The following is a 27,119-nucleotide window of genomic DNA, read 5'->3' as shown; positions in this document are numbered from 1 at the left end:
GAGAGAGAGAGAGAGAGAGAGAGAGAGAGAGAGGAGGGAGGAGGAGGGAGAGAGGAAGAAGTGGGCAGGAAGGGAAAAGGGGAAGCAGGAGACAGAAGGGAGGAGGATTCCTAAGACCTCAGTTTTAAACAGCAATCAGTAGTGTGATCAAGTCACTTGATTTCTCTCTTTGAATTCCAGTTTTCCTATCTGCATAAAATGTCTCCCTTGTAGGGGGGGTTGTTGGGAAAAATCAAATGATTAAATGCAAACCTTAAAAGCAAGATACAAATGTCAGTTGCTAGTCCAGGCATGAAACTATGGCTCTCCTATTCAGTCCCGGTGAGGCTGCAGGGCCTGGGATCAAGTCCCAACATACCAGCTATTCTCTACCTCTGTGTGACATTGGGTTGTAAATTCATCACTCTGGGCTCCTGTTTTCTTATCTATAAATGGAGGGGATTGATTCCATGACCTCTTGAAGATCCCTTGATATGTCCCTCATCTGCAGTGGACTGCTGAGTTAACAACCTTTAATTTTCTACACTCCCATAAATAACTCCAACTCAGTTCCCTCACTTTCCAATCAGTCAATTCATGCCTCCTGGAAGCCCCATTATTGGTCCAAGTTTCCTACTGAGCATGCCGACCAATTGCACGTAATCAAAATCCAAAGGTCACAAAAAGGAGACAAACTTGGAAAGGCAGACTGAAGAGAAAGCCTATGCTTGCCACACCAAGAGCCCCACCAACCAGTCCAAACTCAACTCGGTGTCATGTTGAATGCTAGCTGACACGAGATATCAGATGCCTCTATTGGCATCAATATTTGAAGATTCAGGATTATTAGTTAAATTCAATGCCAGGAGCTTGATGTAGCTCCATGGATCTGGGATCCTGGATGAAGATTTTTGACAAAATCATGCTTTCTTATCAATACCAGGAGTTCATCTCTTGATATAACTCGATGCATCTGTGGTCCCCGATACAGACTTCAACCCATCTCTGCCTTCTCATCCCGTGCCAATGTTTGTTCATTTTCTCCCACAAATGCTGCACAGATGTTCTACCTGGCACGCAGGAAGACTTCCTCCAAATCTTTTTATATTTCATGGGTTCCAGTGGAGCATGCAGGCTGTCCATCTGTTATCCCTTGCTCTAACCCCAGCCCACTTCCTTTGCTGATCATGCATTGTTTATAAAACTTTCCACAACAGACAAGTTGATTTCCTCAGGAAGTTTAATATCAAAAAAGCTTCTCGTGATACAACTCAGCCTGAACCAGTTCTAATTACTCTCCAGCAGAATGGAAGTTCTTTGGAAGAAAGGGTGCCCAGCACAGTGCCTGACACATAATTGGTGATTAACTGAGATCAGTATAACTGTTAACTTTCTTTTTTGTCCCTCAATGCCCTTTCTCCCTTTGAGTTGAATACTGAAAATTATCTAAAATCATTTTCCCTCTGGGCTCCAATGCCCCATCCACATTTGAGGCAGAACCCAATCCCTTCTTGCCAAGGTCCTCCTCCTTAGGCATCAAGTACAATATGGTCTTCCTCCCCCTCCCCACAAGGATAGGTAAGGAAAGCAGACCTTAGCTTTGACAAGAAAGAAATTCAAGGAACAGGAAACAAGAAATGGCTGGCAAGGAAGGAAAACGGATTGGAATTTAATAACAGATCTTATCAGTTTCCTTTTTCTTCCTTGGTAACATGACTATCAATACCATTTGTACAATGAGGAAGAGAGATCACAGATTCAGAGCTGGAAGAGACCTGAGAGATCATGTCCAGCTGCCCTCAATTTGCCCAGAGAGGCTGTGACTCTTCCCTGAGCAATCACCTGCCAATGAGACTCTTGGTACTTTTCTTGCCTCTACTATTGTTGTTTAGTGAAACTAGAGAATCTGAGTTAAAATATGCTATCTATGTAATCATAAGTAAGTCAATTTACTTGACTAAGCCTCAGTTTCTTTCACCTGTAAAATGGAGTTGAACAAAGTGATTTTCAAGGTTTCTTCCAGTTTTAAATTATAAATATTTTTAAATAATATTTTATTTTTCCAATTACATGTAAAAGCAATTTTAACATTAATTTTTAAAAGTTTTGAGTTCCAAATTCTGTCTCTCCCTTCCATCCTTCCTAAAATGGTAAGCAACTTGACAGACTACACAGGAGCAATCATACAAAACATATTTCCATATTAGCCATATTGTGAAAGAAAACACAACCCCTCAAAAAATAAAGTGAAAAACAGTATGCTTTGATCTGCATTCAGACTCCATCAGTTCTTCCTCTGGAGGTGGATAGCATTTTTTCATCATTAGTCCTCTGGACTTGTGTTGGATAGCTGTATTGCTGAGAATAGCTAGATAGATCATTTACAGTTGATCAGCATACAGTATTGCTGTTACTATGTACAATGTTCTTCTGTGTCTGCTCACTCCATTTCGTATCAGTTTGTATAAGTCTTTTGAGGTTTTTTCTGAAATCATCTACAAATTATTTCTTTACAACAAATTTTACCTTCTTTTAGATATCTTGCCCAGTTCTGTGACTTTTTCCCCTTATCCTGTACCGGTTTCTTCCCTCTGAGAATAGTATCTTCAATTTACCCTGTTTATATCTTGAATATACATAATTATTTTCAAGTAGTTTCTCCCATCATAATGGAAATTCCTTGAAGGCAGGACACCTTTCTTTTGCCTTTCTTTGTATTCCTGTTGCATATCACAGATTCTGGGACATAATAAGTATTTAATCAATGCTATCTGACTAGGACTCACTGCCCTTCTGATAATCAACACCTGTTTTTTTAAATAATAACTGATTATTTTCAAAACATATGATACTTTTCAATATTCACCCTTGCAAAATCTAATGTTACAAATTTTTCTTCCTCCCTTCTCCCCACTCCCTCCCCTAGATGTCAAATCATCCAATATAGGTTAAACATGTGCAATTCTACTATACATATTTCTACATGTATCATGTTGCATAAGAAAATTCAGATCAAAGAGGAAAAAATGAAAAAGAAAACAAAAAGCAAGCAAACAAGAACAAAAATGGTGAAAATACTGTGTTGTATTCAGTCCCCACAGTCTCTTTCTGGATGCAGATGGCTCTCTCCATTACAAGTCAATTGGAATTGGCCTGAATCACTTCAATGTGGAAAAAAGCCACATCTGTCAGAAGTGATCATCACATAACCTTGTTGTTGCTGTTTATAACGTTCTCCTGGTTCTACTCCACTTAGCATCAGTTCATGTAAGTCTCTCCAGGCCTTTTAAAAATCATCCTGCTACTCATTTCTTATAGAATAATGATATTCCATAGTATTCATATACCATAACTTATTCAGCCATTCCCCAACTGACACTCAGTTTCTAGTTCTTTGTTACTATACAAAGGACTGCTACAAACATTTTTGTACATGTGCGGCCTTTTACCTCCTTTATTATTTCTTTGGAATACAAATCCAGTGGAGACACTGCTGGATCAAAGGACATACAAAATTTGGTAACCCTTTGGGCATAGTTCCAAATTGCTCTCCAAAATATATTAGTATCTCAATTTTCCTATATCTTTTCCAATATTTTTCATTATCTTTCCCTAAGATTGTCATCTTAGCCAATCTGAGGTGTGTAATGGTATCTCAGAGTTGTCTCAATGTATATTTCTCTAATCAATAGTGATGTAGAGCATTTTTTCATATGACTAGAAATGGTTTTAATTTCTTCATCTGAAAATTGTCTATTCATATCCTCAATCATTTATCAACTGGAGAATGGCTTTCAACACCTGTTTTGCAAATCTACTGTAGACTATGATTTTACGTCTTTTCTACCTCCTCCAAATCCCATGGGATGTCGGGTGAAAGGATACCAGGCAGTGCACAGGATCAGACTCACAGCACAAAAGAGACTTGTTGCTCCTTTCTAAGAACCAGTTGATAAGAGAATCTGCTTTCAGCTTAACTCATTAGAAAAAACAGATAGAGAACAATAATTAATGGGTGTCCTAGGTCTACTTCAGGCTACTCCCCTGAACTTAACTTTAGGTCAGTTCTTTTTAGGAAGTAGATAAAGGTTTAATGGCAAAAGCATTCTTATGGAAAAAAACACAAGGGAAGAGGATAACCAGCCTCCCCCAATGCAAACACATGACCTAAGTTGGAAGGTTTGCTATCCCAAGCCAAAGCAGACAATGGCAGGGTTGGAGAGGGGCTCCAGCTCTGGGGAAATTAGCAGCTCCAAGATAAGCCACAGTGATATCAGCCCAGGCTTCAAAATAGGCACATTGTATGGCTTGGACATCATTAAGGACGAGTCCAGGGGGCACACAATGATGGATCTTAGAACTGCATCTCCTTCTGCTCTTTGCATAGGTAAAGGGCTAAGAGTGTGGAATATGTTATTTACTATGGCACTAAACTGATGTGTTATTTGTTGGTTTTACTGAACCACTTTCTCTTTTTTTCTTTTTAATTAAAAGGAGCAATTGAGAAGTCAAGGTGACAAAAATAAAATGTTAAAAATAAGAAATCTCAGGATCCCTTTTATCTATCAATAACAAAATCTTTTCTTTATAATCCCTCTATAATCCCTCTATTGTACAAATACTGTGCCTGTGCATTTTACACTGAAGGTCAGAGGGGTGCAAAGAGTTGACCGCTGGCACATAGTGAGTTATTCTGGACAGTTAGTAGAATCCAGACCTCTTGACACTCCCTCTTCCAATTCTCCTTTATTTGGCTTTCTATAACTGGAGAACAACTAGTTTCTTCTAGGCTCAGCTCACGTACCTTTTCCCCAAGAAATTGTTTCCTCATTCCTCAAATGCTAATATTTTCTCCTTTTGCCACAAATTGTCATACATGAACTTAAATGTCTACATATTTTATTTTCTCCTCCACTCAAATCCCACTCCACTTCATAAAAATAAAAACACTCTTGTTTTCATAAGTTTTCTATTTCAGTAGGAAAAGCATGGGTCTAAGTTCAAACTCCACCTCTGATCTTAGTACCTGTCACGTTAGGCATATTCATTTACAACTTGGGCCCTCAGTTTCTTCATCTGTAAAACAAGAAGATTATGCTAGATGGCTGCTCTAGAATCATGGATTCAATCTTGTCTTTATATCTCAAGCATCTAACACAATGAACTGCCAACCCTGCATACAGCAATCACATAATAACAAAATTTGTATTTTTGTATACAAAAAGGTTGATCTACCCTGGTAAAGATAGGGTTTTAGTTTTATTTTCTATTAACAGGCTTGTTTTAATTCCAGAATAGGGCACCTACTGAAAAATTAAGACCAGAGCACAAATATTTTTGGAATTATAGATAGAAATGCCTGTTGATTTGGGATAGAAAATGTCATCTGCATCCAGACAGAAAGAGTTGTGGAGACTGAATGTGAATAGATACAGACAGTATTTTTCATCTTTTTTGTTTGCTTGCATTTTTTCATTGTTTTTCTTTTTGATCTGATTTTTTTTTTTTGCATAATATGACAAATACGGAAATGTTTTTAAAAAAGGAAATATAGATATAAAAGTCCTTTTAATTTAATAATATTTTTGGCACAGACATCTCCTGCCTCCTTGAGGCTACCCCTCAAGGACAATTGTGGTGATGTGGGGGTTTTCATCACTGCCCCAATTGGTCAGTGGTTTTAAAACCCAGCAAAGGGACTATGGATCTTGCTTGTAATCCAGTGTAGGTCATAACTATTGATCAATGATCCAAGAGTGGAAGATTTCCCTCCCCTGTCTAAATCCCACTTAACCATAGGGAGTAGTCTGAATCCATGGAAAGCAAAGACTAAAACAGACAGAATATCCACCTATATCGGTATGTTCTGTCCTTGCCAATAGAGTGTAAGTTCCTTGAGGACTTAAACTGTTTGTACCCATAACTCGTAGCACTTTAGGCAGCCTAGTAATCCCCTGCTTCTGACAGCTCACTCCATGGTGCCTTAGACTTAATTCATACACCAGACCCAGTTTGACCAGAATTCCCAAACTCAAACAATCCACCAATCTCAGTCTTCCTAGTAGCAGAAACTACCACCATGCCTGTAGCAGATTATTATTATTTTCATTTTTTACTTAAACATTAAGAAAAAGAGAGCATTTCCATAAAAACAGCAGAACACGAAAAAAAAAGATTCTTCTATCTGAAACTGTGAATCTCCATTTCACACTGCTTTCTATTTTTAAGAAGTATGTAATAATTCGATGTTACTTTTCAAATTGTCCTGATTGTCTGAGCTTCTTTGTGAGAAGAGCTGTTTTATAGGGAATATGAGAGCTCTCTTCAAACATATGAAGAGCAATGATGTTGCTTCTACACCCAAAGAGAAGAACCAGGAGTAATAAATGTAAGTTTCTGGGAGGCTGAGTTCAACTTCCTATCAGCAGGACTTCTTAGCAATGAGGGCGCTTGAGAAATGGAATGTACCATCTTGGGGGATGCCAGCAAAGGCTGGCAAAGACTGCTGGTCTAGCCTGCTTCCTGGGCAGTGAATTTCTACTTTACGTAAGGGTTGACTCTGGAATTCTGGGATTCTTAAGTCTGAGGTTCCAAGAGCACTTTGAAAACCTTTGTAAGTAAAAACCAAACCAATCAACTCAACTTCCAAGCCCCATCATCATCTCTAATACTCCCAGGGCTGCTTCTCCACTCTCCCTCCCAGAAAGGAGCCTTCAGAGTCGTCAGAGTAGACATCCAGCTTGCTGTTAGCAATTTTCAGCAAGAACAAAAAACAAATAAAACAAATGTTCTGATACCCAAGCCCTACACAGGAAGCTCAGGTTAATAATATTGTGCCCTGGATGTAAATTTGAATGTTTGGGAAATCAATCAGCAATCATTTATTAAATGTCTAGGGTACTCCAATATGTTCCAGGTATTGGGAATATAAAGATAAAAATGGAACAGTCCCTGTCCTCAAGGAGTTTATATTCTATTATGGAATATTATTATTCTGTAAGAAATGACCAATAGGATGATTTCAGAAAGGTCTGGAGTGACTTCCATGAACTGATACAGAGTGAAATGAGCAGGACTAGGAGATCATTATATACTTCAACAACAGTACTATATGATGATCAATTCTGATGGATGCGGCCATCTTCAGCAATGAGATGAACCAAATCAGTTCCAATGGAGCAGTAAGGAATTGAACCAGCTAAGCCCAGCGAAAGAACTCTGGGAGATGACTATGAACTACTACATCGAATTCCCAATCCCTATATTTTTGTCTGCCTGCATTTTTATTTCCTTCACAGGCTAATAGTACACTATTTCAAAGTCTGACTCTTTTTATACAGCAAAATAACTGTTGGGACATGTATACATATATTGTATTTAACATATTATATTTAACTTATACTTTAATATATTTAACATATATTGATCAACCTGCCATTTGGGGAGAGAGGTGGGGGGAAGGAGGGAAAAAGTTGGAACAAAAGCATTTGCAACTGTCAATGCTGAAAAATTACCCATGCCTATATCTTGTAAATAAAAAGCTATAATAATAATAATAATAATAAAAGAAAAAAAGCAGCTTATATTCTGTTCAGGAAGAACTACTCTTCACAGCCAAGTAAAGTTCCATTTCACAGAAAAAGGAAAGTACAAGAAAGAAAGTGACTTGATCACGTGATCATCCTAACCAGGAAGGAATCTTAGAAACTACTGAGTTCAATCTCTTCTTTTTATAGATGTGGTAATGGAGGTACAAAAGTGTTAAGTGTCTTATCCAGTTAAGATAGAGACTAAGATCTAAATAGATCAGATTCTCTTGATTCCAAACCCAGAACTCTAGCCACTATCCCTCCCTGCAAAAGCCAAGATTTGCTTTTTAAAAATGCTATAATCAAAAAAAAAAATAATAATAAATAAATAAATAAATAATGAAAACTCTATAATCTCCTTGTTAATAAAACTCTAAATAGAGTTATATGTATTGTGTGTTATATATGTGTATGTATATATACACACATCTTATATGTGTATAAACATTAATACACACACATATATGTGTATACATATACATACACATAAATGTGAAAGGAAGTGGATGGGTCTCATGTCAAAATCCAAGACCCAATTCTATCAACAATTCATGGACCCCTTGGCCTGTCTTTTAAGTTTCCTTCAGAGCAGAAGTCCAGAAGGAAACAGTAACAGGTGCCTTGCAAATCTGAGGCTATAATTCTACCTCAGTGACATGAGTTCAGAAGGGGCACATTTTTTCAAAAGAAATCCTTATTTTGATCAATCAACAAGCATTTATTAAGTATCTGGCACGTTCAGGTGCCTAGTCCAGGTGAAGAGATTCTAAGTATCTCTGGAGGGACAATAATCGTCATACTTCATTTTTGATCTGCTCTAGAACCAAACATGATGCGAGAGCATTGAATGAAATAAACGTCTGTTGAAATGAATGAAAGGTTCATTTTCTGCTTCCTATGACTGCAAAGCTGCAAATGAGCCAAAAATTTCTTCCCAGCCCTTTCTTTTCTGCCACTGGACTTCCTCTGGTTGCCTCATAACGTCCTTCCTTGCTCACAGAACTAATGTCCACAGGAAGGTGTGTGTGAGCAAATACAGCGCAATCAGACAGGTACTAATGCTTTCAAAACATGGCAATTAACAGAAGAATGTTCTAACCCTTTATTGCCCCTTTGTCCTATGCTTTCTATTAAATTAGTTTAAAATGTCAGCCTTTTATCATCTCCATTTGTAACCGTGAGCAAGAGCCAAGTCGGTGTCTGCCCCTTTTTGTGAGAAAGTCTCTTATCACGGGCTCAGCAGAGACAAGCTTCCCTGGTAGACCATGATTCAGAGGTGTGGAATGTCAGATAGCCACGTTCTGCCTTCTGTTACCAGCTGAAAGGAACTTCTTTGGAATTTCTCTTTCCACCAACACCTCTGGCCCCGTGCACCTCCAAGAACTGCTCATTAAAGAACCGGAGAGTCTTAGAAGCAGTGTGAGAAGTCGGCTAGTCCCTACCTGCCTAGAAAAGACTCCCACCTCGAACCAAGTGGCCATCCAGCTCCCGTGTAAGCCCCTTCAGGGAGGCAGCATGAGCAAGTCAGAAAAGACTTGGGTTCAAATACATTTATGAGCAAGATACTGAGTTTCATTTCTTCATCTGTAAAATGGTCTTTATGGTCCCTTCCAGTAATAAAGCTATGATCCCAAAATCCCATAGTGACCCTTTGCAAGAGTGCTACCCAAAGGAAGGGCAGCCAAGTGATATGGGGAGCTCGATCTTGCGTTAAGAATACCTGAGTCTGTACATTTTGAAACTCTGTGACTCGGGGCAAACCACTTAACTCTGTTTGCTTCAGTTTTCTTATCTGTAAAATGAGGCGAAGAGAGAAATGGAAAACCACTCCAATCTCTTTGCCAAGAAAACTGAGTCAGACGTGACTGAAAAACAACTAAATTACAACACTCAAATGGATAGCAGTATGTTATAATATATGTCATGAGAAAGAAGTCTTTTGAGATAAGGATGGGGGGATGGGGATGCAGCATGGACATACTGTTCCTATACAACAATATACAATGATCCTACCCCCAAAATTACCAGATATTAAAATTAAAAGGATTTTGTATCATATATGTTAGATTTGTTGCTGTGGGTAGGAAAGGGACCTTATGGTTTGTTGTCTGAAGTGAATATTTGAGCCCCTTTCCAAGCCATCTGAATTCACTCAAACTCATGGGAAAAAGCCACCATTTCTACCCTAAATCATGAACTGCTGTTTTCTAGATTAGGATGTAATACTAATTAGCTTGGTAACTCACATGGCCATGGAGGTAAAATTTAGATTGAAAATTTTAAAGGCCTTTTCCCTTGTGCAGGTTCATTCTCAGTATCTGGGAAGAATTCATTCACATCTATTAAAGAGATTACTTTCTTCTTTTCAAATGAAGGAACTTCCATTCAAAAAAGAACATTAGCTATAAAGAAGCATATAGTCAGTGCTAAAGACTGATGTACGGGGATAAGTATGTACCAGATTTGGAATAAGGGATGCAGTTTGAATATTGAGTGGCCTTGGATAAAAATCATTTAACTTCCTTGGAAACATTCACTTTAGTCAAGCTCCCTTCAATTGACAGATGAGGAAACTGAGGCACAATAATGAAGTGAGTTGGCCAAAGTCATACAAATAGTTGAGCTACAGGGTTAGGATTCAAATATGGTTCCTGAGCTCCAAACCCAGCATTCTTCCCATGGCATGGGAAAGTTTTCTCATTGGTGAGGTATGAAAGCTTAACATGGATGACCACTGAAGTCTCTTCCTATTTGAAATCCTCCAGACCTACAAACTTGAAACTGTACCTCACTATATCTCTAGCTACCCTCCTAGATATTCTACTTGTTCTCTCAAGTCCTCAAGCTAACAATCCTTTTCCATCTTTAGATCCCCCACAAAAAAAGGAAGCCAGAAACCATTCTGGAGGACACACTGATGGGGGCCTGCACCAACTCTGAGGCAGAAATTTTCTATGCATTTTGTTCAGTTTACTTCACAGGAGAAGAAAACCCCAACTCACTGTGACAGGCACTAAATTTAATTCTCCGACTTCTTTAAATTGCCATTGCCTGTCTATAAATATTTATTAGGTACCTCCTATGTACAAGACATTGTGCTAAGCACTGGGGATACCAAGAAAGGAAACAGACAGTGGTAATCAAGCTTGCTTTCTTCCACCAAACTAAAAAAGCTCACTTTGTTTATACTTTAGATAAAACCAGTGAAATATATACAAGAGACCCACACCTTATGCTTTCCCCTGTGACTGCTCAATTGCTCTTAGTCCTTCAGAACTCAGCCAGCGATATAAACTTTTCTGAGAGAATACACTAGCCTAAAATGGGGATTCTTATCCTTTTTTTGGTGTTGTGAATCCCTTTGGGAATCTGGTGAATCTACGGACCCCCCTGGAACTCTGGTGAAGACTGGCGACCCCAAATGGAATCATGTGAAATCTAGGGAACCCTTCTCAGAATGATGTTTTCAAACATATAAAATCAAGTATATAGGGTTTCAAAGGAAAGTAAATTACATGTATATATACAAACACATTCACACATGTATGTATAAAAACATACAAATATACACATGCATTTACACATGTACATGAATGCATATATTAAGTTCACAGGCCCTCCCAATTTAGAACCCTTGGGCTACATTAGATTTGAGGTCAGATGGCAAGACAGGAGATTGCTATCAAAAGAGAACTATTTTGTATATACTTTGTATTCTGCATTCTATATATGTGCGGTATTTTTTCCACCAACAGAATGTAAGGTCCTTGAAGGCAAGAACTGTTCTTTTTCTGTCTTGGAATTCCCAGTGTCCTGCAGAGCACCTGGCACAGAGTGGATGCTTAATTGAATTAAACCGAGTCTGGAGGAAGGGGATGGTTACAGAGAATCCTCCGAAGATTTTTTATGAACTGAGTGAAGTAGGTAGGGATACCAGAGAGAATGACAATAACCATGTAAAGTAAATATGATCAATGCAACCCCCAGTGCTTATAGTTGATTTTATTATTAGGTATCTAATTAATGTTTGGTTATTGATCCCTGTCAAATGAGGGGATCCCTAAGGTCCCTTGCAGATCTACCTCTTGATGAATGATCAAGGCTGGAGGAAGAGGGCAGCTGGATAACATTTGCCATCCCTTCCAACTTTCTCATCCTGGAAGTCCATGGTTCCAAGTGTCAGAATGGGGGGAGGGATTAAGGAGAAAGGGATGGGAAAATTACTACTATATGACATGGCATAATTAGCCAATACTTTTGGTGTAGAATAGAAGTGAAAGGAAGGAAAGAAGGGGAGGAAAGGAAGAGGGAAAGGGGAAGAGGAAAAGGAGGAGGTGAAGGAAAAGGGAGAGAAGGAAGAAGAAAAAGGAGGAAGGGGAAGAGGAAGAGGGGAAGAAGGAGAAAAAGGGAAGAAAGAGAGGAAAAAGAAATAAAGGGAAGAGAGAGGAGGGGAAAAGGGTGAAGAAGAAGAGCAAGGAGGAGGAGGGTCTTTTACTAAGACCTTTAAGAAGACCTCAGGGCAAATTCAATCCTACTAGCTGTGTGATCCTGGGCAAATCACTTCACTTCTTCTTTTTTTTGGTCTCAGTTTTTTCATCTGTAAAATGGGAGAAATAACAGCATCCAACTCCCGGAGTTGTTAGGAGGCTCTAATGAGATCATTTGTAAAATGCTTTGTAAACTTTAAGGTGCTATGGAAATGCTAGCTGTTATTCAAGGTAAAGAAGCTGAGAGGTCTGGACTAGACTCAGTTCCTCTTTTCCAGGCAGTCACCCAAGGTCAACCCACCCTGGCAAACAGTCTATCCTTCCAACCCAAAGCACTCCAGGTGCCTCCAGTGCCCGGCCAGCCCAGCCCAGGAATCAGTCCCACTTCTCCTGACTTTATTTGAGAAACTTCTGTCTTTCATTCAGGAAATATACGTGCAAGGCAAGTCACAGAAGAGGAAGCGCCACTTCAGGATTTTTGTTTGGCCACTTTTCGATGCCCTTCCCACTTTGGGCCCCAGAAAGTAGAAATGGCAGCAGTGACAGCCCTTCTCCCATCCCAACATGGGGGAGAGGAATGGAAATTAGGGAATGGGAGCTTTGGCAAAAATGTCCCAAAGTTTGAGAATTGACTCCAGCTGGGTTCCCTCGAGTGACCCATAGGACTTTCAAAGTAAATGTAAAACAAATTTCTAAAAGAAAGTCAACCACGCATAAACACAAAAGGCTTCGGCTGTAGTTGGGAGTTTGGAACAATAAAAGTTTATAGCTTTTCCAACAGAGACAGGCTCCTGGGGAGGGAGAGGGGGAGGGGCAGGGAGATGCTTCTCTTGCTCCCCTCCTCCCATCTGATGCTCCTGGGCGGGGACTTTTTATGGTTCTGGGCCACGGCTCAGGGGTGGGCAACCCAAGGCACTGTGGGTGGTTCCTCACCACTCCCTACTGTATTGCTTTCAACTTCTCCCTTAGCTTCATTCTGACATTTCATTTTCAACAAATGGAGTTGAATGGAGTACCTACTCTGTGGGCACAGCAGGAGTTTAAAGCCTTGAGGTTTGGGGGGGGGGGGGGAGAGAGAGATTGCAAGGCTAGAATTGCAGCCTGGTCTTGGACACTTACTAGCTGTGTGATCCTGGGCATGTCACTTAACCCCCATCTGACTCAGTTTCCTCATCTATAAAACAAACTAGAGAAGGAAGTAGCCAACCACTTCAACCCCAAAAGTGGTCACAAAGAGTTGGACATGACTGAACAACAATAAAAGCCATAAACCGAAACAAAGAAAATTTTAAAAATGGACTGTATATGAAACCATAGCTTGTGTTCTATAGAATTTTATAAGAACAAAATTGTTGATTCTGTTCCCTAGTGATTTTTTGTTTCCTTTCATCTACTGCTTGAAACTAAGTTTTATTGCTATCTTGTTTTAACATCCTCTATATTTTTCCTTGCAGGTTCCCTTTGCCTTCTCTCAGAAGGCCATTCTATTAAAAAAGAAAAAAAAAAGATACTTTTAAAAGAAAAAAAAAAAAAGAAAAGAATCAGCAAAACTATTAAAAAAAATAACAATCTTTTAAGTGTTTCCCACTTTGGACCCATCTCCACTTCCCCAAAGGAGTGGGGGAAAGTATTTTCTCATATCTCTTCTTTGCTAAGCTTTTCCCTTGGAAGTTTATTGCATTCTTTATATTGATGGTTTTATTTTTAGACCCTTAATGTCTTTTTTTTTTTTTACTTTTAGTGATATTTTTTTCTTCCTTTTTTTGCATTTCTTTCATTTCCTACTAACTCACTCCTTACTCCATTAGAGGTCTTCCCTTGTAATAAATGAGCACAGTCAAGAAAATTAATTGAATGCATTGCCTATATCTGAAAAAGGTCTGCCCCATTCTGCATCCCTAGTCCACCATTTTCCTGCCAAGAAGTAGATGGGACAAACTGTGCATACCCTTTGACCCAGCAGTGTTACTACTGGGCTTATATCCCAAAGAGATCTTAAAGGAGGGAAAGGGACTTACATGTGCAAAAATGCTTGTGGCAGCCCTGTTTGTATACAAGTGGCTAGAAACTGGAAACTGAATGGATACCCATCGATTGGAAAATGGCTGGGTAAATTATGGTATATGAATGTTATAGAATATTATTGTTGGTAAGAAATGACCAGCAGGACGATTTCAGAAAGGCCTGGAGAGACTTACATGAACTGATGCTGAGTGAAATGAGCAGAACCAAGAGATCATTGTACATGACTACAAAATTATACAATGATCAATTCTGATGAATGTGGCTCTTTCCAACAATGAGTTGATTCAGACCAGGTCCAATGATCTTGTGATGAAGACAACCATCCACACCCAGAGAGAGGCCTGTAGAAACTGAGTATGGAACACAACATAGCATTTTCACTCTTTCTGATGATGTTTGCTTGCATTTTGTTTTCATTCTGGGTTTTTTCTTTCTAAAGCTAATTTTTCATGTGTAGCAATATAACTGTATAAATATGTATACATATATTGGATTTAATATATATTATAACAAATTTAACATGAATGGAACTACCTGCCATCTAGGGGAAGAGTGGGGGAAGAAGGGAAAAATTTGGAACAGAAAGTTTTGCAAGGGTCAATGTTGAAAAATTACCCATACATATGTCTTGTAAATAAAAAGTTTTAATTAAAAATAAAATAAATAAAAATAAATAACTTTTGTTCACAAACTTAAAAAATTAAATTAAATTAAATTTTAAAAGAGGTAGATGGGATACTTTATCAACCCTCTTCTGAGTGAGCTGATCAGGATTCTGTAGTCTTTCAAAGTTGTTTTTTAAAATGTTAGAAAGTTAGAGAAGATTGTAATGATAAAGTTCCCACTGAGTACTAACTCAAGGCAAAAAACCATATTAAGTGCAGGGAGAGATACAGAAATAGAGGGAGCTGGAAAACTAAGGGGGAAGGGAGGAGAGACAAAACTCATACAATAAGGATGATGCAAGGAGAAAAAGGGTAATAAGGATAAAGGGAAGGTCCCTGCAAGATGAGATGGGAGACATCTCAAGAAAAGCTTCCTAGACAAGGCACCACCCAACTGAGGTCTTGAAGCAAGGTGCTAACAACCATCCAGCATTATTGCTGTACCTATTTTTCAGATGGCAAAACTGATAGTCAGGAAGGTGAAGTGACTAGCCCATATTCAGACACCTAGGAAATGTCAATGCTAGGATTCTAATTCAGGTCTCCTTTGGTTACAATTAAGAGACAGAATTTAAGCAGCCAAAGGAGTGGAGGAATGGGAAAATCTGGGAGAAAAGTCTTTTCCAGAATGGGAGATAGGTTTGAGAAAAGACAGAAAGGTGATAAAGAGCAAGATGAGTTGGGAATGAAGAAAAGATGAAGACAAGGAAAGGAGACTCTCATACTTCTTTCTAGCCATTTTCCTTTCCCCCTTGTGTGCCCTGGACCACACCCATGGGCATTGCTTAGCCCACAGGAAGCACATGAGGCTGATCAAAGCAAGCTGGGTGACTCGTACAGGAGGACCAGTACAGTTTGTGCTCGGCTCTCAGGGAAGCTATCCATCACGGCCTCCCCTGAGACGTAGGGAGCAGACACAAAGGCCCACACTGCATTCTGCAGCTCTCCATCATCCAGATAAACACACAACAGACCGAATTGCCATGGAGAGTTCAAACCCTTATCCTGGGACTGGCACCAAAAGGAATTCCAAGAGCTCTGACTACATCACCTCCTCCAATGTCAAAATAATGTCTGCTCACTACGAATCAAACTCACAGCTACTTTCAGCCCGAGCAGCTTTCGCCTGACTTGGAACCTCAAAGACCAAGAGAGCTCAGCCCAGGGGTGCCCTAGCTGAGGGTAGCACAGGAGGGAAGGCTTCCAGAAAGGACCAGGGATGATTTACGCCATTCTATAAAGTACCCCAATGGCCAAAGTGAAAACTTCTAAATCAGGTGTCAGGCAGTAGGAGAAAATCAGTTAATGTTAATATCCAAGAGCCATCTCAAAATGGACATGTCCAAAACTGAATTTCCTCAAAACTCTCCCCCTTCCAAGCTTCCCATTTCTGTGGAGAAAATCACCTTCTGTCCAGACTCCCAGGTTGGTAACCCCTATTTCCATTCTATTTCTGACTTCCCATCATCCCACGTCTCCTCTCTGTAATCAGATCTGCCAACATTTTACAACATTGTTCATATCTTCAGCTACCAACTCAGTTGGGATACACATCACCTCTCATCAAGAATAATGCTGAAATTGTCCTCTCAGCTTCAAGCCTCTTGATTCAAATTAATCATAGGTGTGTCTGAGCTACTTGGAAAATTAACGGGAGTCCCTCTTTTTTTTTTCTCTCTTTCTGAAGTCAGAACCATAGAAACATTCCCTGAATTGCTTCCACATGTAACAGAAGGAAAGGAAGGTCTGAACACTCATTTATATGCATCTATTAAACCTTCTCTTCTGATTCTCTCTCTTACATTAGAAGACTGTGGTTTTAAGGCTGGAAAGGAATCGTGGAATCCATCTGGTTCAATATTTTTTTTTTTTACAAGTAAAGAAATCAAAAGCCAGAAAGGCTCTGCCTTGCCTAAGTGATCTTAAGCTAAATAATAAGTAATAGATATAGATCCAGGGGAGAGGGGAAAGAAGCCCTTCCAGAAAAATGGCAGCTGCCATAAGGCAGAAGTGAAAATGGGCTGCCTACAGTTGTGGAGATTGAGCTTCTGGTCCTTCTTCTGTTACTCCCTGTATGAATAATCCCTTTCCCTTCTGGGGATCGGTTCCTTTGTCTAAGGGAACTGGGTTCCATCATTGCCAAGAGCTCTTTCTTCTCAATTACTGATTCCTATTTCTGCTTAAAAAAAAAAAAAAGTGATACCAGTGAGATCTGGACTTAGCCCTTTATTCAGATCAACACATCTCAGAGCCACAGGGATGACAGAAGAGACGAAGAGGGCTCTTTCCAGGATTCTTGAACTTTAAACAGGGTGTGTGGGGGGGGAGGGTTTTCCTCCCTAGCCCCATACATTTCATTTCCTCTGTAGCAGAGGTATCAGCCTGGGGTTTGTGAAAAAACCCAGTACAACTAGATCCAGACAAAAGTATTTAGAAATGTTTAATGATAAATATAGGATAACATATTAATTAATTAAATACATAATATAATAACAAAATAACAATAAAAACATAATAAAACCTAGATAATGTGAATCTGTGATTTTCTGAGTAAATAACTGGCTGCAGAGATCCTTTTCTATTTGGTTGAGCACACTGGGGAGACTGCTTAGAGAATAAATGCTACAGCCACAGAGTCTGTCAGCATGGTTCCTTTCCTAGGGTCCACCCTAACTTCTCAGAGGTAAGAGCTGGGTCTATCCGAGGGAAAGACCATCCAGGTGTGACTGGACTGACTTATAACAAAGTTCTCCCCTGCATCCATTACTTCCCCTTTGCCCCAGATGAATTGGCCGATGGTGCAGTTTCAGTTACCTACAGATAAAACCAACAGAATCCAGCTCCTCAAGAGATGTCTTTGCATCCTCACGAGTAACAGTGGCTGGCGCACAGCAGGGACTTAATAAATTCTTGTTCATTGATCCGTGATGGGTCTAACAAATATTTATTAAGCACACTCTCAATTATAAATATGCTTTACAGAGCTGTAGGAGATTCCCACAAAACCATTTCAAGTTACAATGGGGTAGAGGCACAGGACTCAGATGGATGCTCATCATCTGGGAGTAAGGTACCCACACCCAGAAGGCTCCCTCACTTACCCGGGTGTTCATGCAAGATTTCCCTCGCTTATACTCTTTGTGGGTTCCTCGCTTGTCTAGTTTGTTCCAAAGGGCCTTGGCTTTCCAGGTGGTCACCTTAGTCTTCAGTTTGGAATAGAAGTTCCTGTGGTCCGAGGGGTCGAGCTGCAGGTGCCGAATAAGGATGTTGAAGGCCTGCAGTGTGCCTTTACATGTGGATGCTTGGACAAAGTTCTCAAAAATCTGGCCGGCCTGGCTCTGTTTCTCATCTTCATTTTCCCCCATGTTCTGATGGCAGTAGGCAGAAAGGATTAAATGGGAGCTGCACAGCAAAGATCACAGGAGGGAGCACCATGGAATACTCGAAGAACTATCACACCTGAAGAGAGACAGAGAAAGAACCCAGATGAGTTTTATGCATTAACACAATGGAATAGGGATGGACAGGGGCAGTGGTGAGAGGAGGAAAGTAGTAGTGATCAAACAAACGATTTATGTTTTTCATAAACCAGTTCTGAATATTCAGTTGCAATGCCATGTTGTTAGCATGTCTTAAAGTTTTTGTTCCTATTCAAAACCCAATTCCAATTAATGTTGACATTATCCAAATCATCTTTTTTAAAAAGCAAGGAATATAAAATACATATTTTTAAAAACAGAAATTCATAGTAACTATCATTACTAAAACCTATCAATTAGAACACTGAAATTGGGGTATTACTCCCTCTTTAAAGTCAACAATAACCTGGTTGATAAATGAAAAAAAAAAAACAAAAAAAAAAAACAATCCTGTCTCCTCCCCCCTTCCATCCAGTTTACGTGCAAACTTCACTCAGTCTTTAGGAAACACTGATCTAATCCAATCACCTCATTCACAAAATAAAAACTGAATCATAGAGAAGTAAGAGGCTGATGAGTGCAGAATTAAAACCAGAACCCAAATCTCCCAGGACTATCACATCACTGATTCCCAAACCTAGTATTCAGGTGCAGATTTAAAGCATTATTCAACGTGCCTCAAAAAACTATACCCATTAAATGAATGGCATAAAACTGCTAACCTGAATATAGTATGGAAGGAAGCAATGGCTATGGAGAGGAACCCAAACATACAAGGCTCACTTACCCTGGTGTTCATATAGAATGTTCACCACTATCCACCCCAGCACTAGACACCCTCAATTTTAAAAATCTCTTTTCATCTGTTGCAGAGCAGAAATCCTTCTTTTGAAAGGTCGGTACACAGAAGATGCCCACAAACCCCTCTCTGTTTTCAAGAGCTTTGGACTGGCATTGGACCTGGAAGCACAGAGAATGGTGCATATGCCCCTGGAGAGATGCAAATGCAGTCTGTGCTGCCTAAACCCAAACCAGGAGCTATTTGGAGCAAGTGCACAGGCTGATGGGGGAAAATGTAATGAGTGTTCATTCAAATTACCAAAATAACTTCCTTGGGTTTTGGCCACCGTCCCTCCTATCTGTCCTACTCTAACCTCAGACATTTCTTAGGCAAGTCATTTAAATACTTTCAAAGCAAAAAAAAAAAAAAAAAAAGTCAATGTATTCGCTCTGATTTTCCAAGCATGTGCTCTTTTTTTCTGTAAAGAGCTAAATTGCAGCTATTTTAGAGGAATGAGCTGGTAGCCTCATCAGCGGGAGTCATGTTGCTTCGTCAATATCCTTGGCACATGATGCACTGAGTAGGGCTCTTCACGTGGAGGACGTGCCAACAGGAGCCGAGAGCCCCTCCATGGAACCCCAAGGGGTCTGAAATAAAGACCCTGCATCTATTCATGTTCATTCTGTCTATACTGATGGTGTCTTTCCTGAGGAAACATCAGCTCCTTGAGAACAGTTTTTTTTCTTTTTGTCTTTTCATCTCCAACGCCTAGCCCAGGCACCTGGCACATAGTAGGGGCTTGTTTGACAGAATGGGCTTCTTCACACCTCAAATGCAAGGATTTTTTTTAATATGTCCATTTGGTTTCATAAAATTCAAATACAGAAGGATAATGTCTGTCCCCCAGTTTTCTATAACCAATTGATTCTATGAGTAGATAGGAGACAAAGGCAGAGAAGAAATGGAGTTATGGGCTTCCCATACCTCAAATGGAGAGGCTGGTATTTTCATGTACAAGAGAAGGAAAAGCTGTCCTGGGGGAGGGGTGCCAGAGGCTTCTGGTTCACCACAGCCTCTCCAAGGATGCCCAAGGGGACCAAGTGGTTTCCAGTCAGGGAACAAAGCCAAATTAGGAAGTGAGGTGGCATGGGACAGTGGAAAATATGCTAAATCTGAAGCCAGAGGATCTGGGTTGGAATCTAGGACACTTTCTTTCTGCCTGTGTGACCTTCAGATAATAACCTCTCTAGGAATCAATTTTCTCATCTGTTAAAAAGAAGGGATTGGGCTAGCTGACATTAAAAGTCCCTTAAAGATCAAAATCTATGCTTCCATAGGGTGGCTATTCCTAGCAAAACCTGGCTTTTTTTTTCTTTCATATCTTCTCCCCATGCCATCTTGTCCTTCTCATCTTCCCCAAACCCCACTTCCATCATGTCTCTCTCTCTTGCTCAAGAGCCAACAATGACTGCCTATTTCCTCCTATTTCTCTAAACTCTTTGACTTAGTTCAAAACCTCTATAATTTCAGAGGTTCCTTTTAGATCTCCATCTATGACACTATGATCCCACTTGACCTTTCAGGACTCCAGAGAATCCCATAAGACTATAAGTTACAGATAAGTCGCAGATCAACATGAAGAAGGAAGTTTCCACACCAGAGAGTTTTCCCAACTGAACAAAATCTCAAGTCCTGAGCAACAAAAATAGCTGTCATTGACCTAAAACTCGAAATTTTGCAAAGCAACTTAATGTGAAAAGCTATGTGGCAGAGTGAACAGAGACTAAGACTAAGGTCAAGAAAGCCTGAGTTTAAATGATTACTCCAACACAGTCGGTGGATTCTGTACCAGGCCACGTCTAAAATTATAAAGTAAAGAACAGGTGCTAATGTGTATTAGTGAGGGAGTATCCTATGCCAAATGAAACCTCAGATCCCAGCCTACATAATGTTTGATTTACATCATCTCACTTGATCCTCACAACAAACCTGTGAAGTGGGTTCTACGGCTATTATTTTTCTCTTTCAAATGATGAGGAAACTGAGGTTCAGACTTTATGTCTTAATCCCAGCAGTGATTTTGGGCTGTCTGTCAATAATGTAACAAAAAGTGCAAGGACTGAGATAAAATCTAGGTTTAGGGCCCGATTCTGCTCTTTAACTGTACAGATTTGGCTAAATGGTAGAAAAACTCCTAGCCTTAGTTTCCTCAATTTGCAAAATTAGTTCATTCATTCATTCATCCAACCATCACTTACTCAGCATCTGCAGCCAAAAGGGACCCATGGTAGATCACCTGGGTGTTGATCTAACAATGTAACAATAACCAAGACACAATTATTAATCCCTGCTCTTATGAAGCTTCCAATCTAGCAAATGACACACATGTGAAACAATCTAACAACTCTACTGCACAACAGACCTTGGCAAAATCACAAGGAATACAAAGTGTTATTTGAGGTTTAAGGAAGGAAACATTCCCAACTGTAACATCACTATGACCAACAGCAGAGGCAGAGCCATAATTACAGTATCTATTTTCCTAGCCCCAGTGAGGTGACACTCACATAAGGTAACATGTAAAGTGTTACATAAGAGAAGCTGTAATTATTATCATAATTCTTTTCAAGCGCGCTTTCCCCAGCTATGGTACGCTATATTCAAATAGATGTTGAATCAGGCAGGGATACTAAGCATCCAGGGACTTGACCTGACCAAGGGAGAGCTGGGCTAACCTTGTTTCCAAAGCAACCTGCCTACCAATGACGAAGATGAAAATCAAAGGAGGTGGGAGGAGTCGGGTAGTGGGGCTAAAAGGTGAGCAGGATTCATTTGTACTTGGAGTGGTAACCATCAATTTCAGTAAAATAATCAGGCAAATCCAAAATCTTAACAAGGGAGATCTTCTTTTGTTTGTTGTTTAGTCCTTTTTCACTTGGTCCATTCTTTGTGATCCTGCTTAGGATTTTTTTTTTTTTGCAAAGATATTGGAGCGATTTGCTATTTTCTTTTCCAGTTCATTTTATAGATAAGAAACTGAGGCAAAAAGTGTTTGTAGCAGCCCTATTTGTAGTGGCTAGAAACTGGAAAATGAATGGATACCCATCAATTGGAGAATGGCTGGGTAAATTGTGGTATATGAATGTTATGGAATATTATTGTTCTGTAAGAAATGACCAGCAGGATGAATACAGAGAGGACTGGCGAGACTTACATGAACTGATGCTAAGTGAAATGAGCAGAACCAGGAGATCATTATACACTTCGACAACGATATTGTATGAGGACATATTTTGATGGAAATAGATTTCTTTGACAAAGAGACCTAACTGAGTTTCAACTGATAAATGACGGACAAAAGCAGCTACACCCAAAGAAAGAACACTGGGAAACGAATGTGAACTATCTGCATTTTTGTTTTTCTTCCCGGGTTATTTATACCTTCTGAATCCAATTCTCCCTATGCAACAAGAGAACTGTTCGGTTCTGCAAACATATATTGTATCTAGGATATACTGCAACATATCCAACATATAAAGGACTGCTTGCCAACTAGGGGAGGGGGTGGAGGGAGGGAGGGGAAAAAAATCATAATAGAAACGAGTGCAAGGGATAATGTTGTAAAAAAAATTACCCTGGCATGGATTCTGTCAATATAAAGTAATTATTAAATAAAAAATAAATAAATTTAAAAAAAAAAAAGAAAGAAACTGAGGCAAACAGGATTAAGGGACTTGCTCAGGGTCACACAGCTAGTAAATGTCTGAGGCTGGATTTGAACTCATATTTTCCTGATTCTAGACTTGGTACTCTTTACATTGTACCACCTGGAAGGGACTTTATAGGTCATTAATTCCAATCCCTTCATTTTACAGATAAAGAAACTGAATTCTAGAATTCCACAGCTAATAGGAATCTAAGGCAATTCAGTAGAGTTCTGGTAAACATTTAACAATAGGACACATATTTAAGTCGAATCTGCATTATCATCATTTTCTCCATCATTTTCTTAAGTCTAGACAGTCAGTAAAACAATGAGTCAAGCCAGATTTGTATTGGTTGTGGATTTCTGAGATCTCATTGCTCCAGCCCACACCCTACTGCAACACAGTCCTTCCTGAAGCCGGTGCTCTATTCACCACACTACCGATGCTGCCTTTTCTACCACGCCTTCCTTACAGGCAGGAAGTTGGACCAAGAGAAGGAAGAAAACTAGGAACCTCAAGGAGTAACTGAGCCAATGGATGGGCCAGGTCTTGGGCTAGAGAGCTAGTAGATGTAGTTCAGAGTAAATCAAAAGTTACTCTGGAATTGCAGGTATGAGAGCTCTGGAAGATGGAGGTTTTTAGACACAGTGAGGTAAGAAGGGGTGGAGGAAGAGATGACTAGCTCAGTGTGGCTGGGCAAAGCTCCTAGCAGAACTGTCAGTTTCTCCTTCCTACCAGCTGGATATTGGCTGGAAATCCAGATTATGTGAGCTGAGCCCAGCACTAACTTAGGGCTCATCATATCACCTTCCTCAACCATAAAATGGGATTCATATTGCCTTCCCTTTAATAGCAATCTACACATATATATAGCAATCTATTCCTCTTCCAGTTCCCACCTTCCCACATTTAGTTTTCCCTTGCAGATGTATGCATAAAGGATAGAGCACCGGGCTTATAGTTAGGAAAAGTTATCTGTAAAATGAAGGGATTGGAATATGTCGGTTAGTTTTGCTGAACTTTTCCCTCCTCTTTTAAAAGTCTTTTTTTTTTTTTTAATAAGAAATGGCTCTCAAGTAAAAGTATTTTCCAAGTCCAGTCTCCCTCAATCCACTTCCCCAGTCTTGCCTCAAGCCCCATCTTTCTGAGATTACTTTGCATCCACACTTAGAAATGTATATATATTGTGTGTATATACTCTCCATCATCCTATTTGGGGCTTTCTGGGCAGAGATATCAGAGTCATTTACCATTTTTTTTTCTCCAGCTCATTTGACGGATGAGGAAACTGAGGCAAACAAAATTAAGGGATTTGACCGGAGTCACACAGCTAGTGGATATCTGAGGCTGGGTTTGAACCCAGGAAGATGAAGATTCCTGACTCCAAGCCCAATGCCAGATGTGTATACATCTGCAAAGATGATCTAAATGTGGAAAGGTGGGAAGTGGAAGAGGAAGACTTTAAAAGCCCTTCAGAACTAAGTCCAAGAAAAAACCAACAACTCTAATTCTTGGGTTCTGTCTTTGAAATGAATACATTTTGCTAAAATTTTCCTTGCAAATCCTCTGCTCAGCTACCACTCCTTTGGAATTTTACATCATAACATAAATAAAACAAACTACCCAGAAACGTAGAAGGTTCCTACATTTTCTTGGAAGAAACAAGATGTAATCCTGCTGTTTCCAAGAATAGTTTGAAGCAATTTTGTTTTTCCCAACCAGAGTTACTTATTTGTGGTTCTTCTCCTTGCCTCCTATGTCTGAGACTCCATGACTCACAAAGCAACTCCCTTTCTCTGCCTCTGGTTGCTAAAGATTCAGACTGACCTCAAAGGGCGAGAAACAAGACGGGATATCAACAAGAGAATTGAGTCTGCCTCGTCACTTTGAGGTGCACCCTCCTCCTGCTCAGGGGAGGAAGTCCCCAAACCCACCTAGCTCTCACCAATCATGGCTGAACTTTGTCAGAGATGAAAGGAAAGGTCCTTTCTCCACCAGCAGCTTACTTAGCACCCGGTTAGCCAAAATTCTTATATGTTAAATCAGGATATTATCAAATGAGATGAGCTCCTCAACCAGCCTTGTTCCTTCCTGGCTGAATGTTAGCTTTGGACTTTTAGTGTCCCAAAATACTGAGTTCAAAATCTCATCTCAAACACTAACAGACTGTGTGATCCTGCTCAAGTCACTTAACTTAACCCTCAGTTTCCTCATTTTTAAAATGAGGATGAGATTAGCACAGTATTATAACTGTGATTTTATACATCTACCCGTATAATATATATGTATATATGTATGCAGAGAGAGAGAGTATGTGCATGTGTTTTGTAAATGTATTATTATATTATTTTCCAATAGCAATTCAGCTCATCCACCTTTGCCTGCTTTCTACCACTTTCCCCATGCTCAAAAATTCCTAGCTAGAGCTCCACTCCCAAGTAAATGAGGAAAGGGAATGCAGACATTTAGTATATTCCGCTTTGTTCTACTTGCTCGTTTATGGGTCTGGACTATGGAATCTTTAGTCTTCAGTTCTGGATAAGTACAGACTGAGTCCTGCACAGAGTAGGCTCTTGATCCACAAGCCATTACAAAGGATGGGGAAATCACACACTATTGGGGAATCCCACTGAAGAGTAGGCAGGAAGGGATTTTCAGGAGCCCTCCTACATACAGCTACCTCGACCCCTTGCTTTTGAGAATACTCTTATTAAAAAATCAGGGAATGATATTTTGAATCCTCCCCGATGTTCTGCTGGCCATATTACAATGTTTTGTTTTGCTTTTAATTTTCCTTTTCCGTCTTTTATTATTCTGGGTTTTTTTCCTTATTTTGTATTTAGTTCAATAAAAAAAAAATGAAAAGTCAGAGAAGGGAGAGCCACTCTGCCCATCCTCCAATCACACACTTCACTTGGCACAGCTAGTGCCACCAGAAGTCTCCCTCCACCAAAACTAAAAGGATGATGGAAGCAGACTTAAGGAATAGACCACCTCTTCCTTCTCCCCCACACTCTTTTTATATAATCCTCTTACAATCTGCTTGCTTCCATGAAGATGACTTCGGACTCCACTGATTCATTTCTCTCAATTGGCTGCTGGTTAATTCTTCTAAGAAAATACTAGGGGGCGGGGAGGAGGTGGGAGGGTTGAAGAGTGGGGATGGGGGAGGGGAGAAGTTGCATGAGACAATGCCTTTAACATTTTTCCAAGTACTTCTATCTACACAAAACAAAAAGGTAAGAAGGTTTTACACATTTCCCATGTATAACTCCAAAGTTACCTTGAAAATTCCCCCATCAACCCACTCTCAAGATGCTTACAAAGTGGTCATGTCCTCTGCCAACCTCAAAGGTCATTCTTCTTAAGACCACAGAAATAGTTTTTGTTGTTATTTCAGAGTTGCCTGACTCTCTTTGACCCCATTTGGGGTTTTCTCAGCAGATACTGGCCTGTTTTATCATTTCCTTCTCCAATTTACATTTTACAGATGAGGAAACTGAAGCAAATATAATTAAATGACTTGTCTAGGGTCACATAGCCAATAAATATAATGTCAGATTTGAAAGATGATTTCTTCCTGACTCCAGGCCCAGTGCTTTATCCATTGAGCCAAGGAATCTTTAAAACTAGATTAGTTTTAAAGCCTAGAGATGTAAGTGAGTAGCAGAGTTCAGCTTCAAATTCTAATTCCACTCCCCTCCTTCTAGTCTATACTTTAGATAAATAAAAAATATAGGATTCTGACTCCAAAGCTAAAAGGGACCTTAGTGGCCACTCCAGTTATACAGATGGGGAAACTGAGGCCCCAAGAAGTAAGGTTGCAAGGCTGTAAACATCACAAGTGGGATCTGAACCCAAGTCCTGAGATGACACAGCCAATGCCCTTCCATTCTCCCGTATACTCGATCACTATCTAGCTTGGATATGAACTCTTGCCATATGTCTCATTGTCTGCCAAACTAGAAGCTTTGAGAGAAGGACATATCCTTTGTTCACACCTGTCTTTCTGTGTCTTGTGACAGGAGTGTTCCATACACAGCTATTGAATTGAAATGCAAAATTGCAATGAAGCAAAAGAGGGAGGGAGGGAGGGAGAGGAGAGAGAGAGAGAGAGAGAGAGAGAAAGAGAGAAGGAGGATCACTAATGTCACCACCCTGTAGTTGTCCCCATCCAAGGATAATGCTATGGAAAACCTGCTATGAAACTCTCACCCATATATTATCAATTGTGGTACAGCAGAAAGAGCACAGAACTCAGTGGAAAAATCTATGAAGAAATCTTGTTTTTGCTGCATCCTTACCTGTGTGACAATTCGCACCCCCTGTCTAGATTTCTGTCCCTTTGTAACAAGAGGTGGCAAAGTGGTTAAGAGTGCTGGCTGTGATGTGAGGAAACCTGAATTAAAATCCTTCTTTAGATAATTACTATCTGTCTGACCCTGGATAAATCAGTAAATCTCTCAG

The 27,119-nt window shown here is 39.8% G+C and overlaps 1 protein-coding gene across 9 annotated transcripts in view; it reads right to left on the bottom strand.

Annotated features, from left to right (window-relative positions):
* MICAL2 (microtubule associated monooxygenase, calponin and LIM domain containing 2) overlaps positions 1–27,119 on the bottom strand; it is a 163,277-nt gene that overhangs the window by 88,364 nt on the left and 47,794 nt on the right. For 8 of the 9 annotated variants that reach the window (XM_051965010.1, XM_051965016.1, XM_051965011.1 and 5 more), the window contains exon 2: positions 17,847–18,204. In XM_051965010.1, the coding sequence (XP_051820970.1) occupies positions 17,847–18,110 (264 nt within the window). In that variant the 5' untranslated portion in view covers positions 18,111–18,204. Of the gene's footprint in view, positions 1–17,846; positions 18,205–18,951; positions 19,065–27,119 lie in introns of those variants that run through there. The other variant, XM_051965009.1, reaches the window with a different exon arrangement.

The sequence above is a fragment of the Antechinus flavipes genome, chromosome 6 (genome assembly GCF_016432865.1).
Source record: "Antechinus flavipes isolate AdamAnt ecotype Samford, QLD, Australia chromosome 6, AdamAnt_v2, whole genome shotgun sequence".
Taxonomy (NCBI): Eukaryota; Metazoa; Chordata; class Mammalia; order Dasyuromorphia; family Dasyuridae; genus Antechinus; species Antechinus flavipes.
The sequence above is the reverse complement of the archived record's forward strand: the minus strand, read 5'-3'. Positions and strand labels throughout refer to the sequence as shown.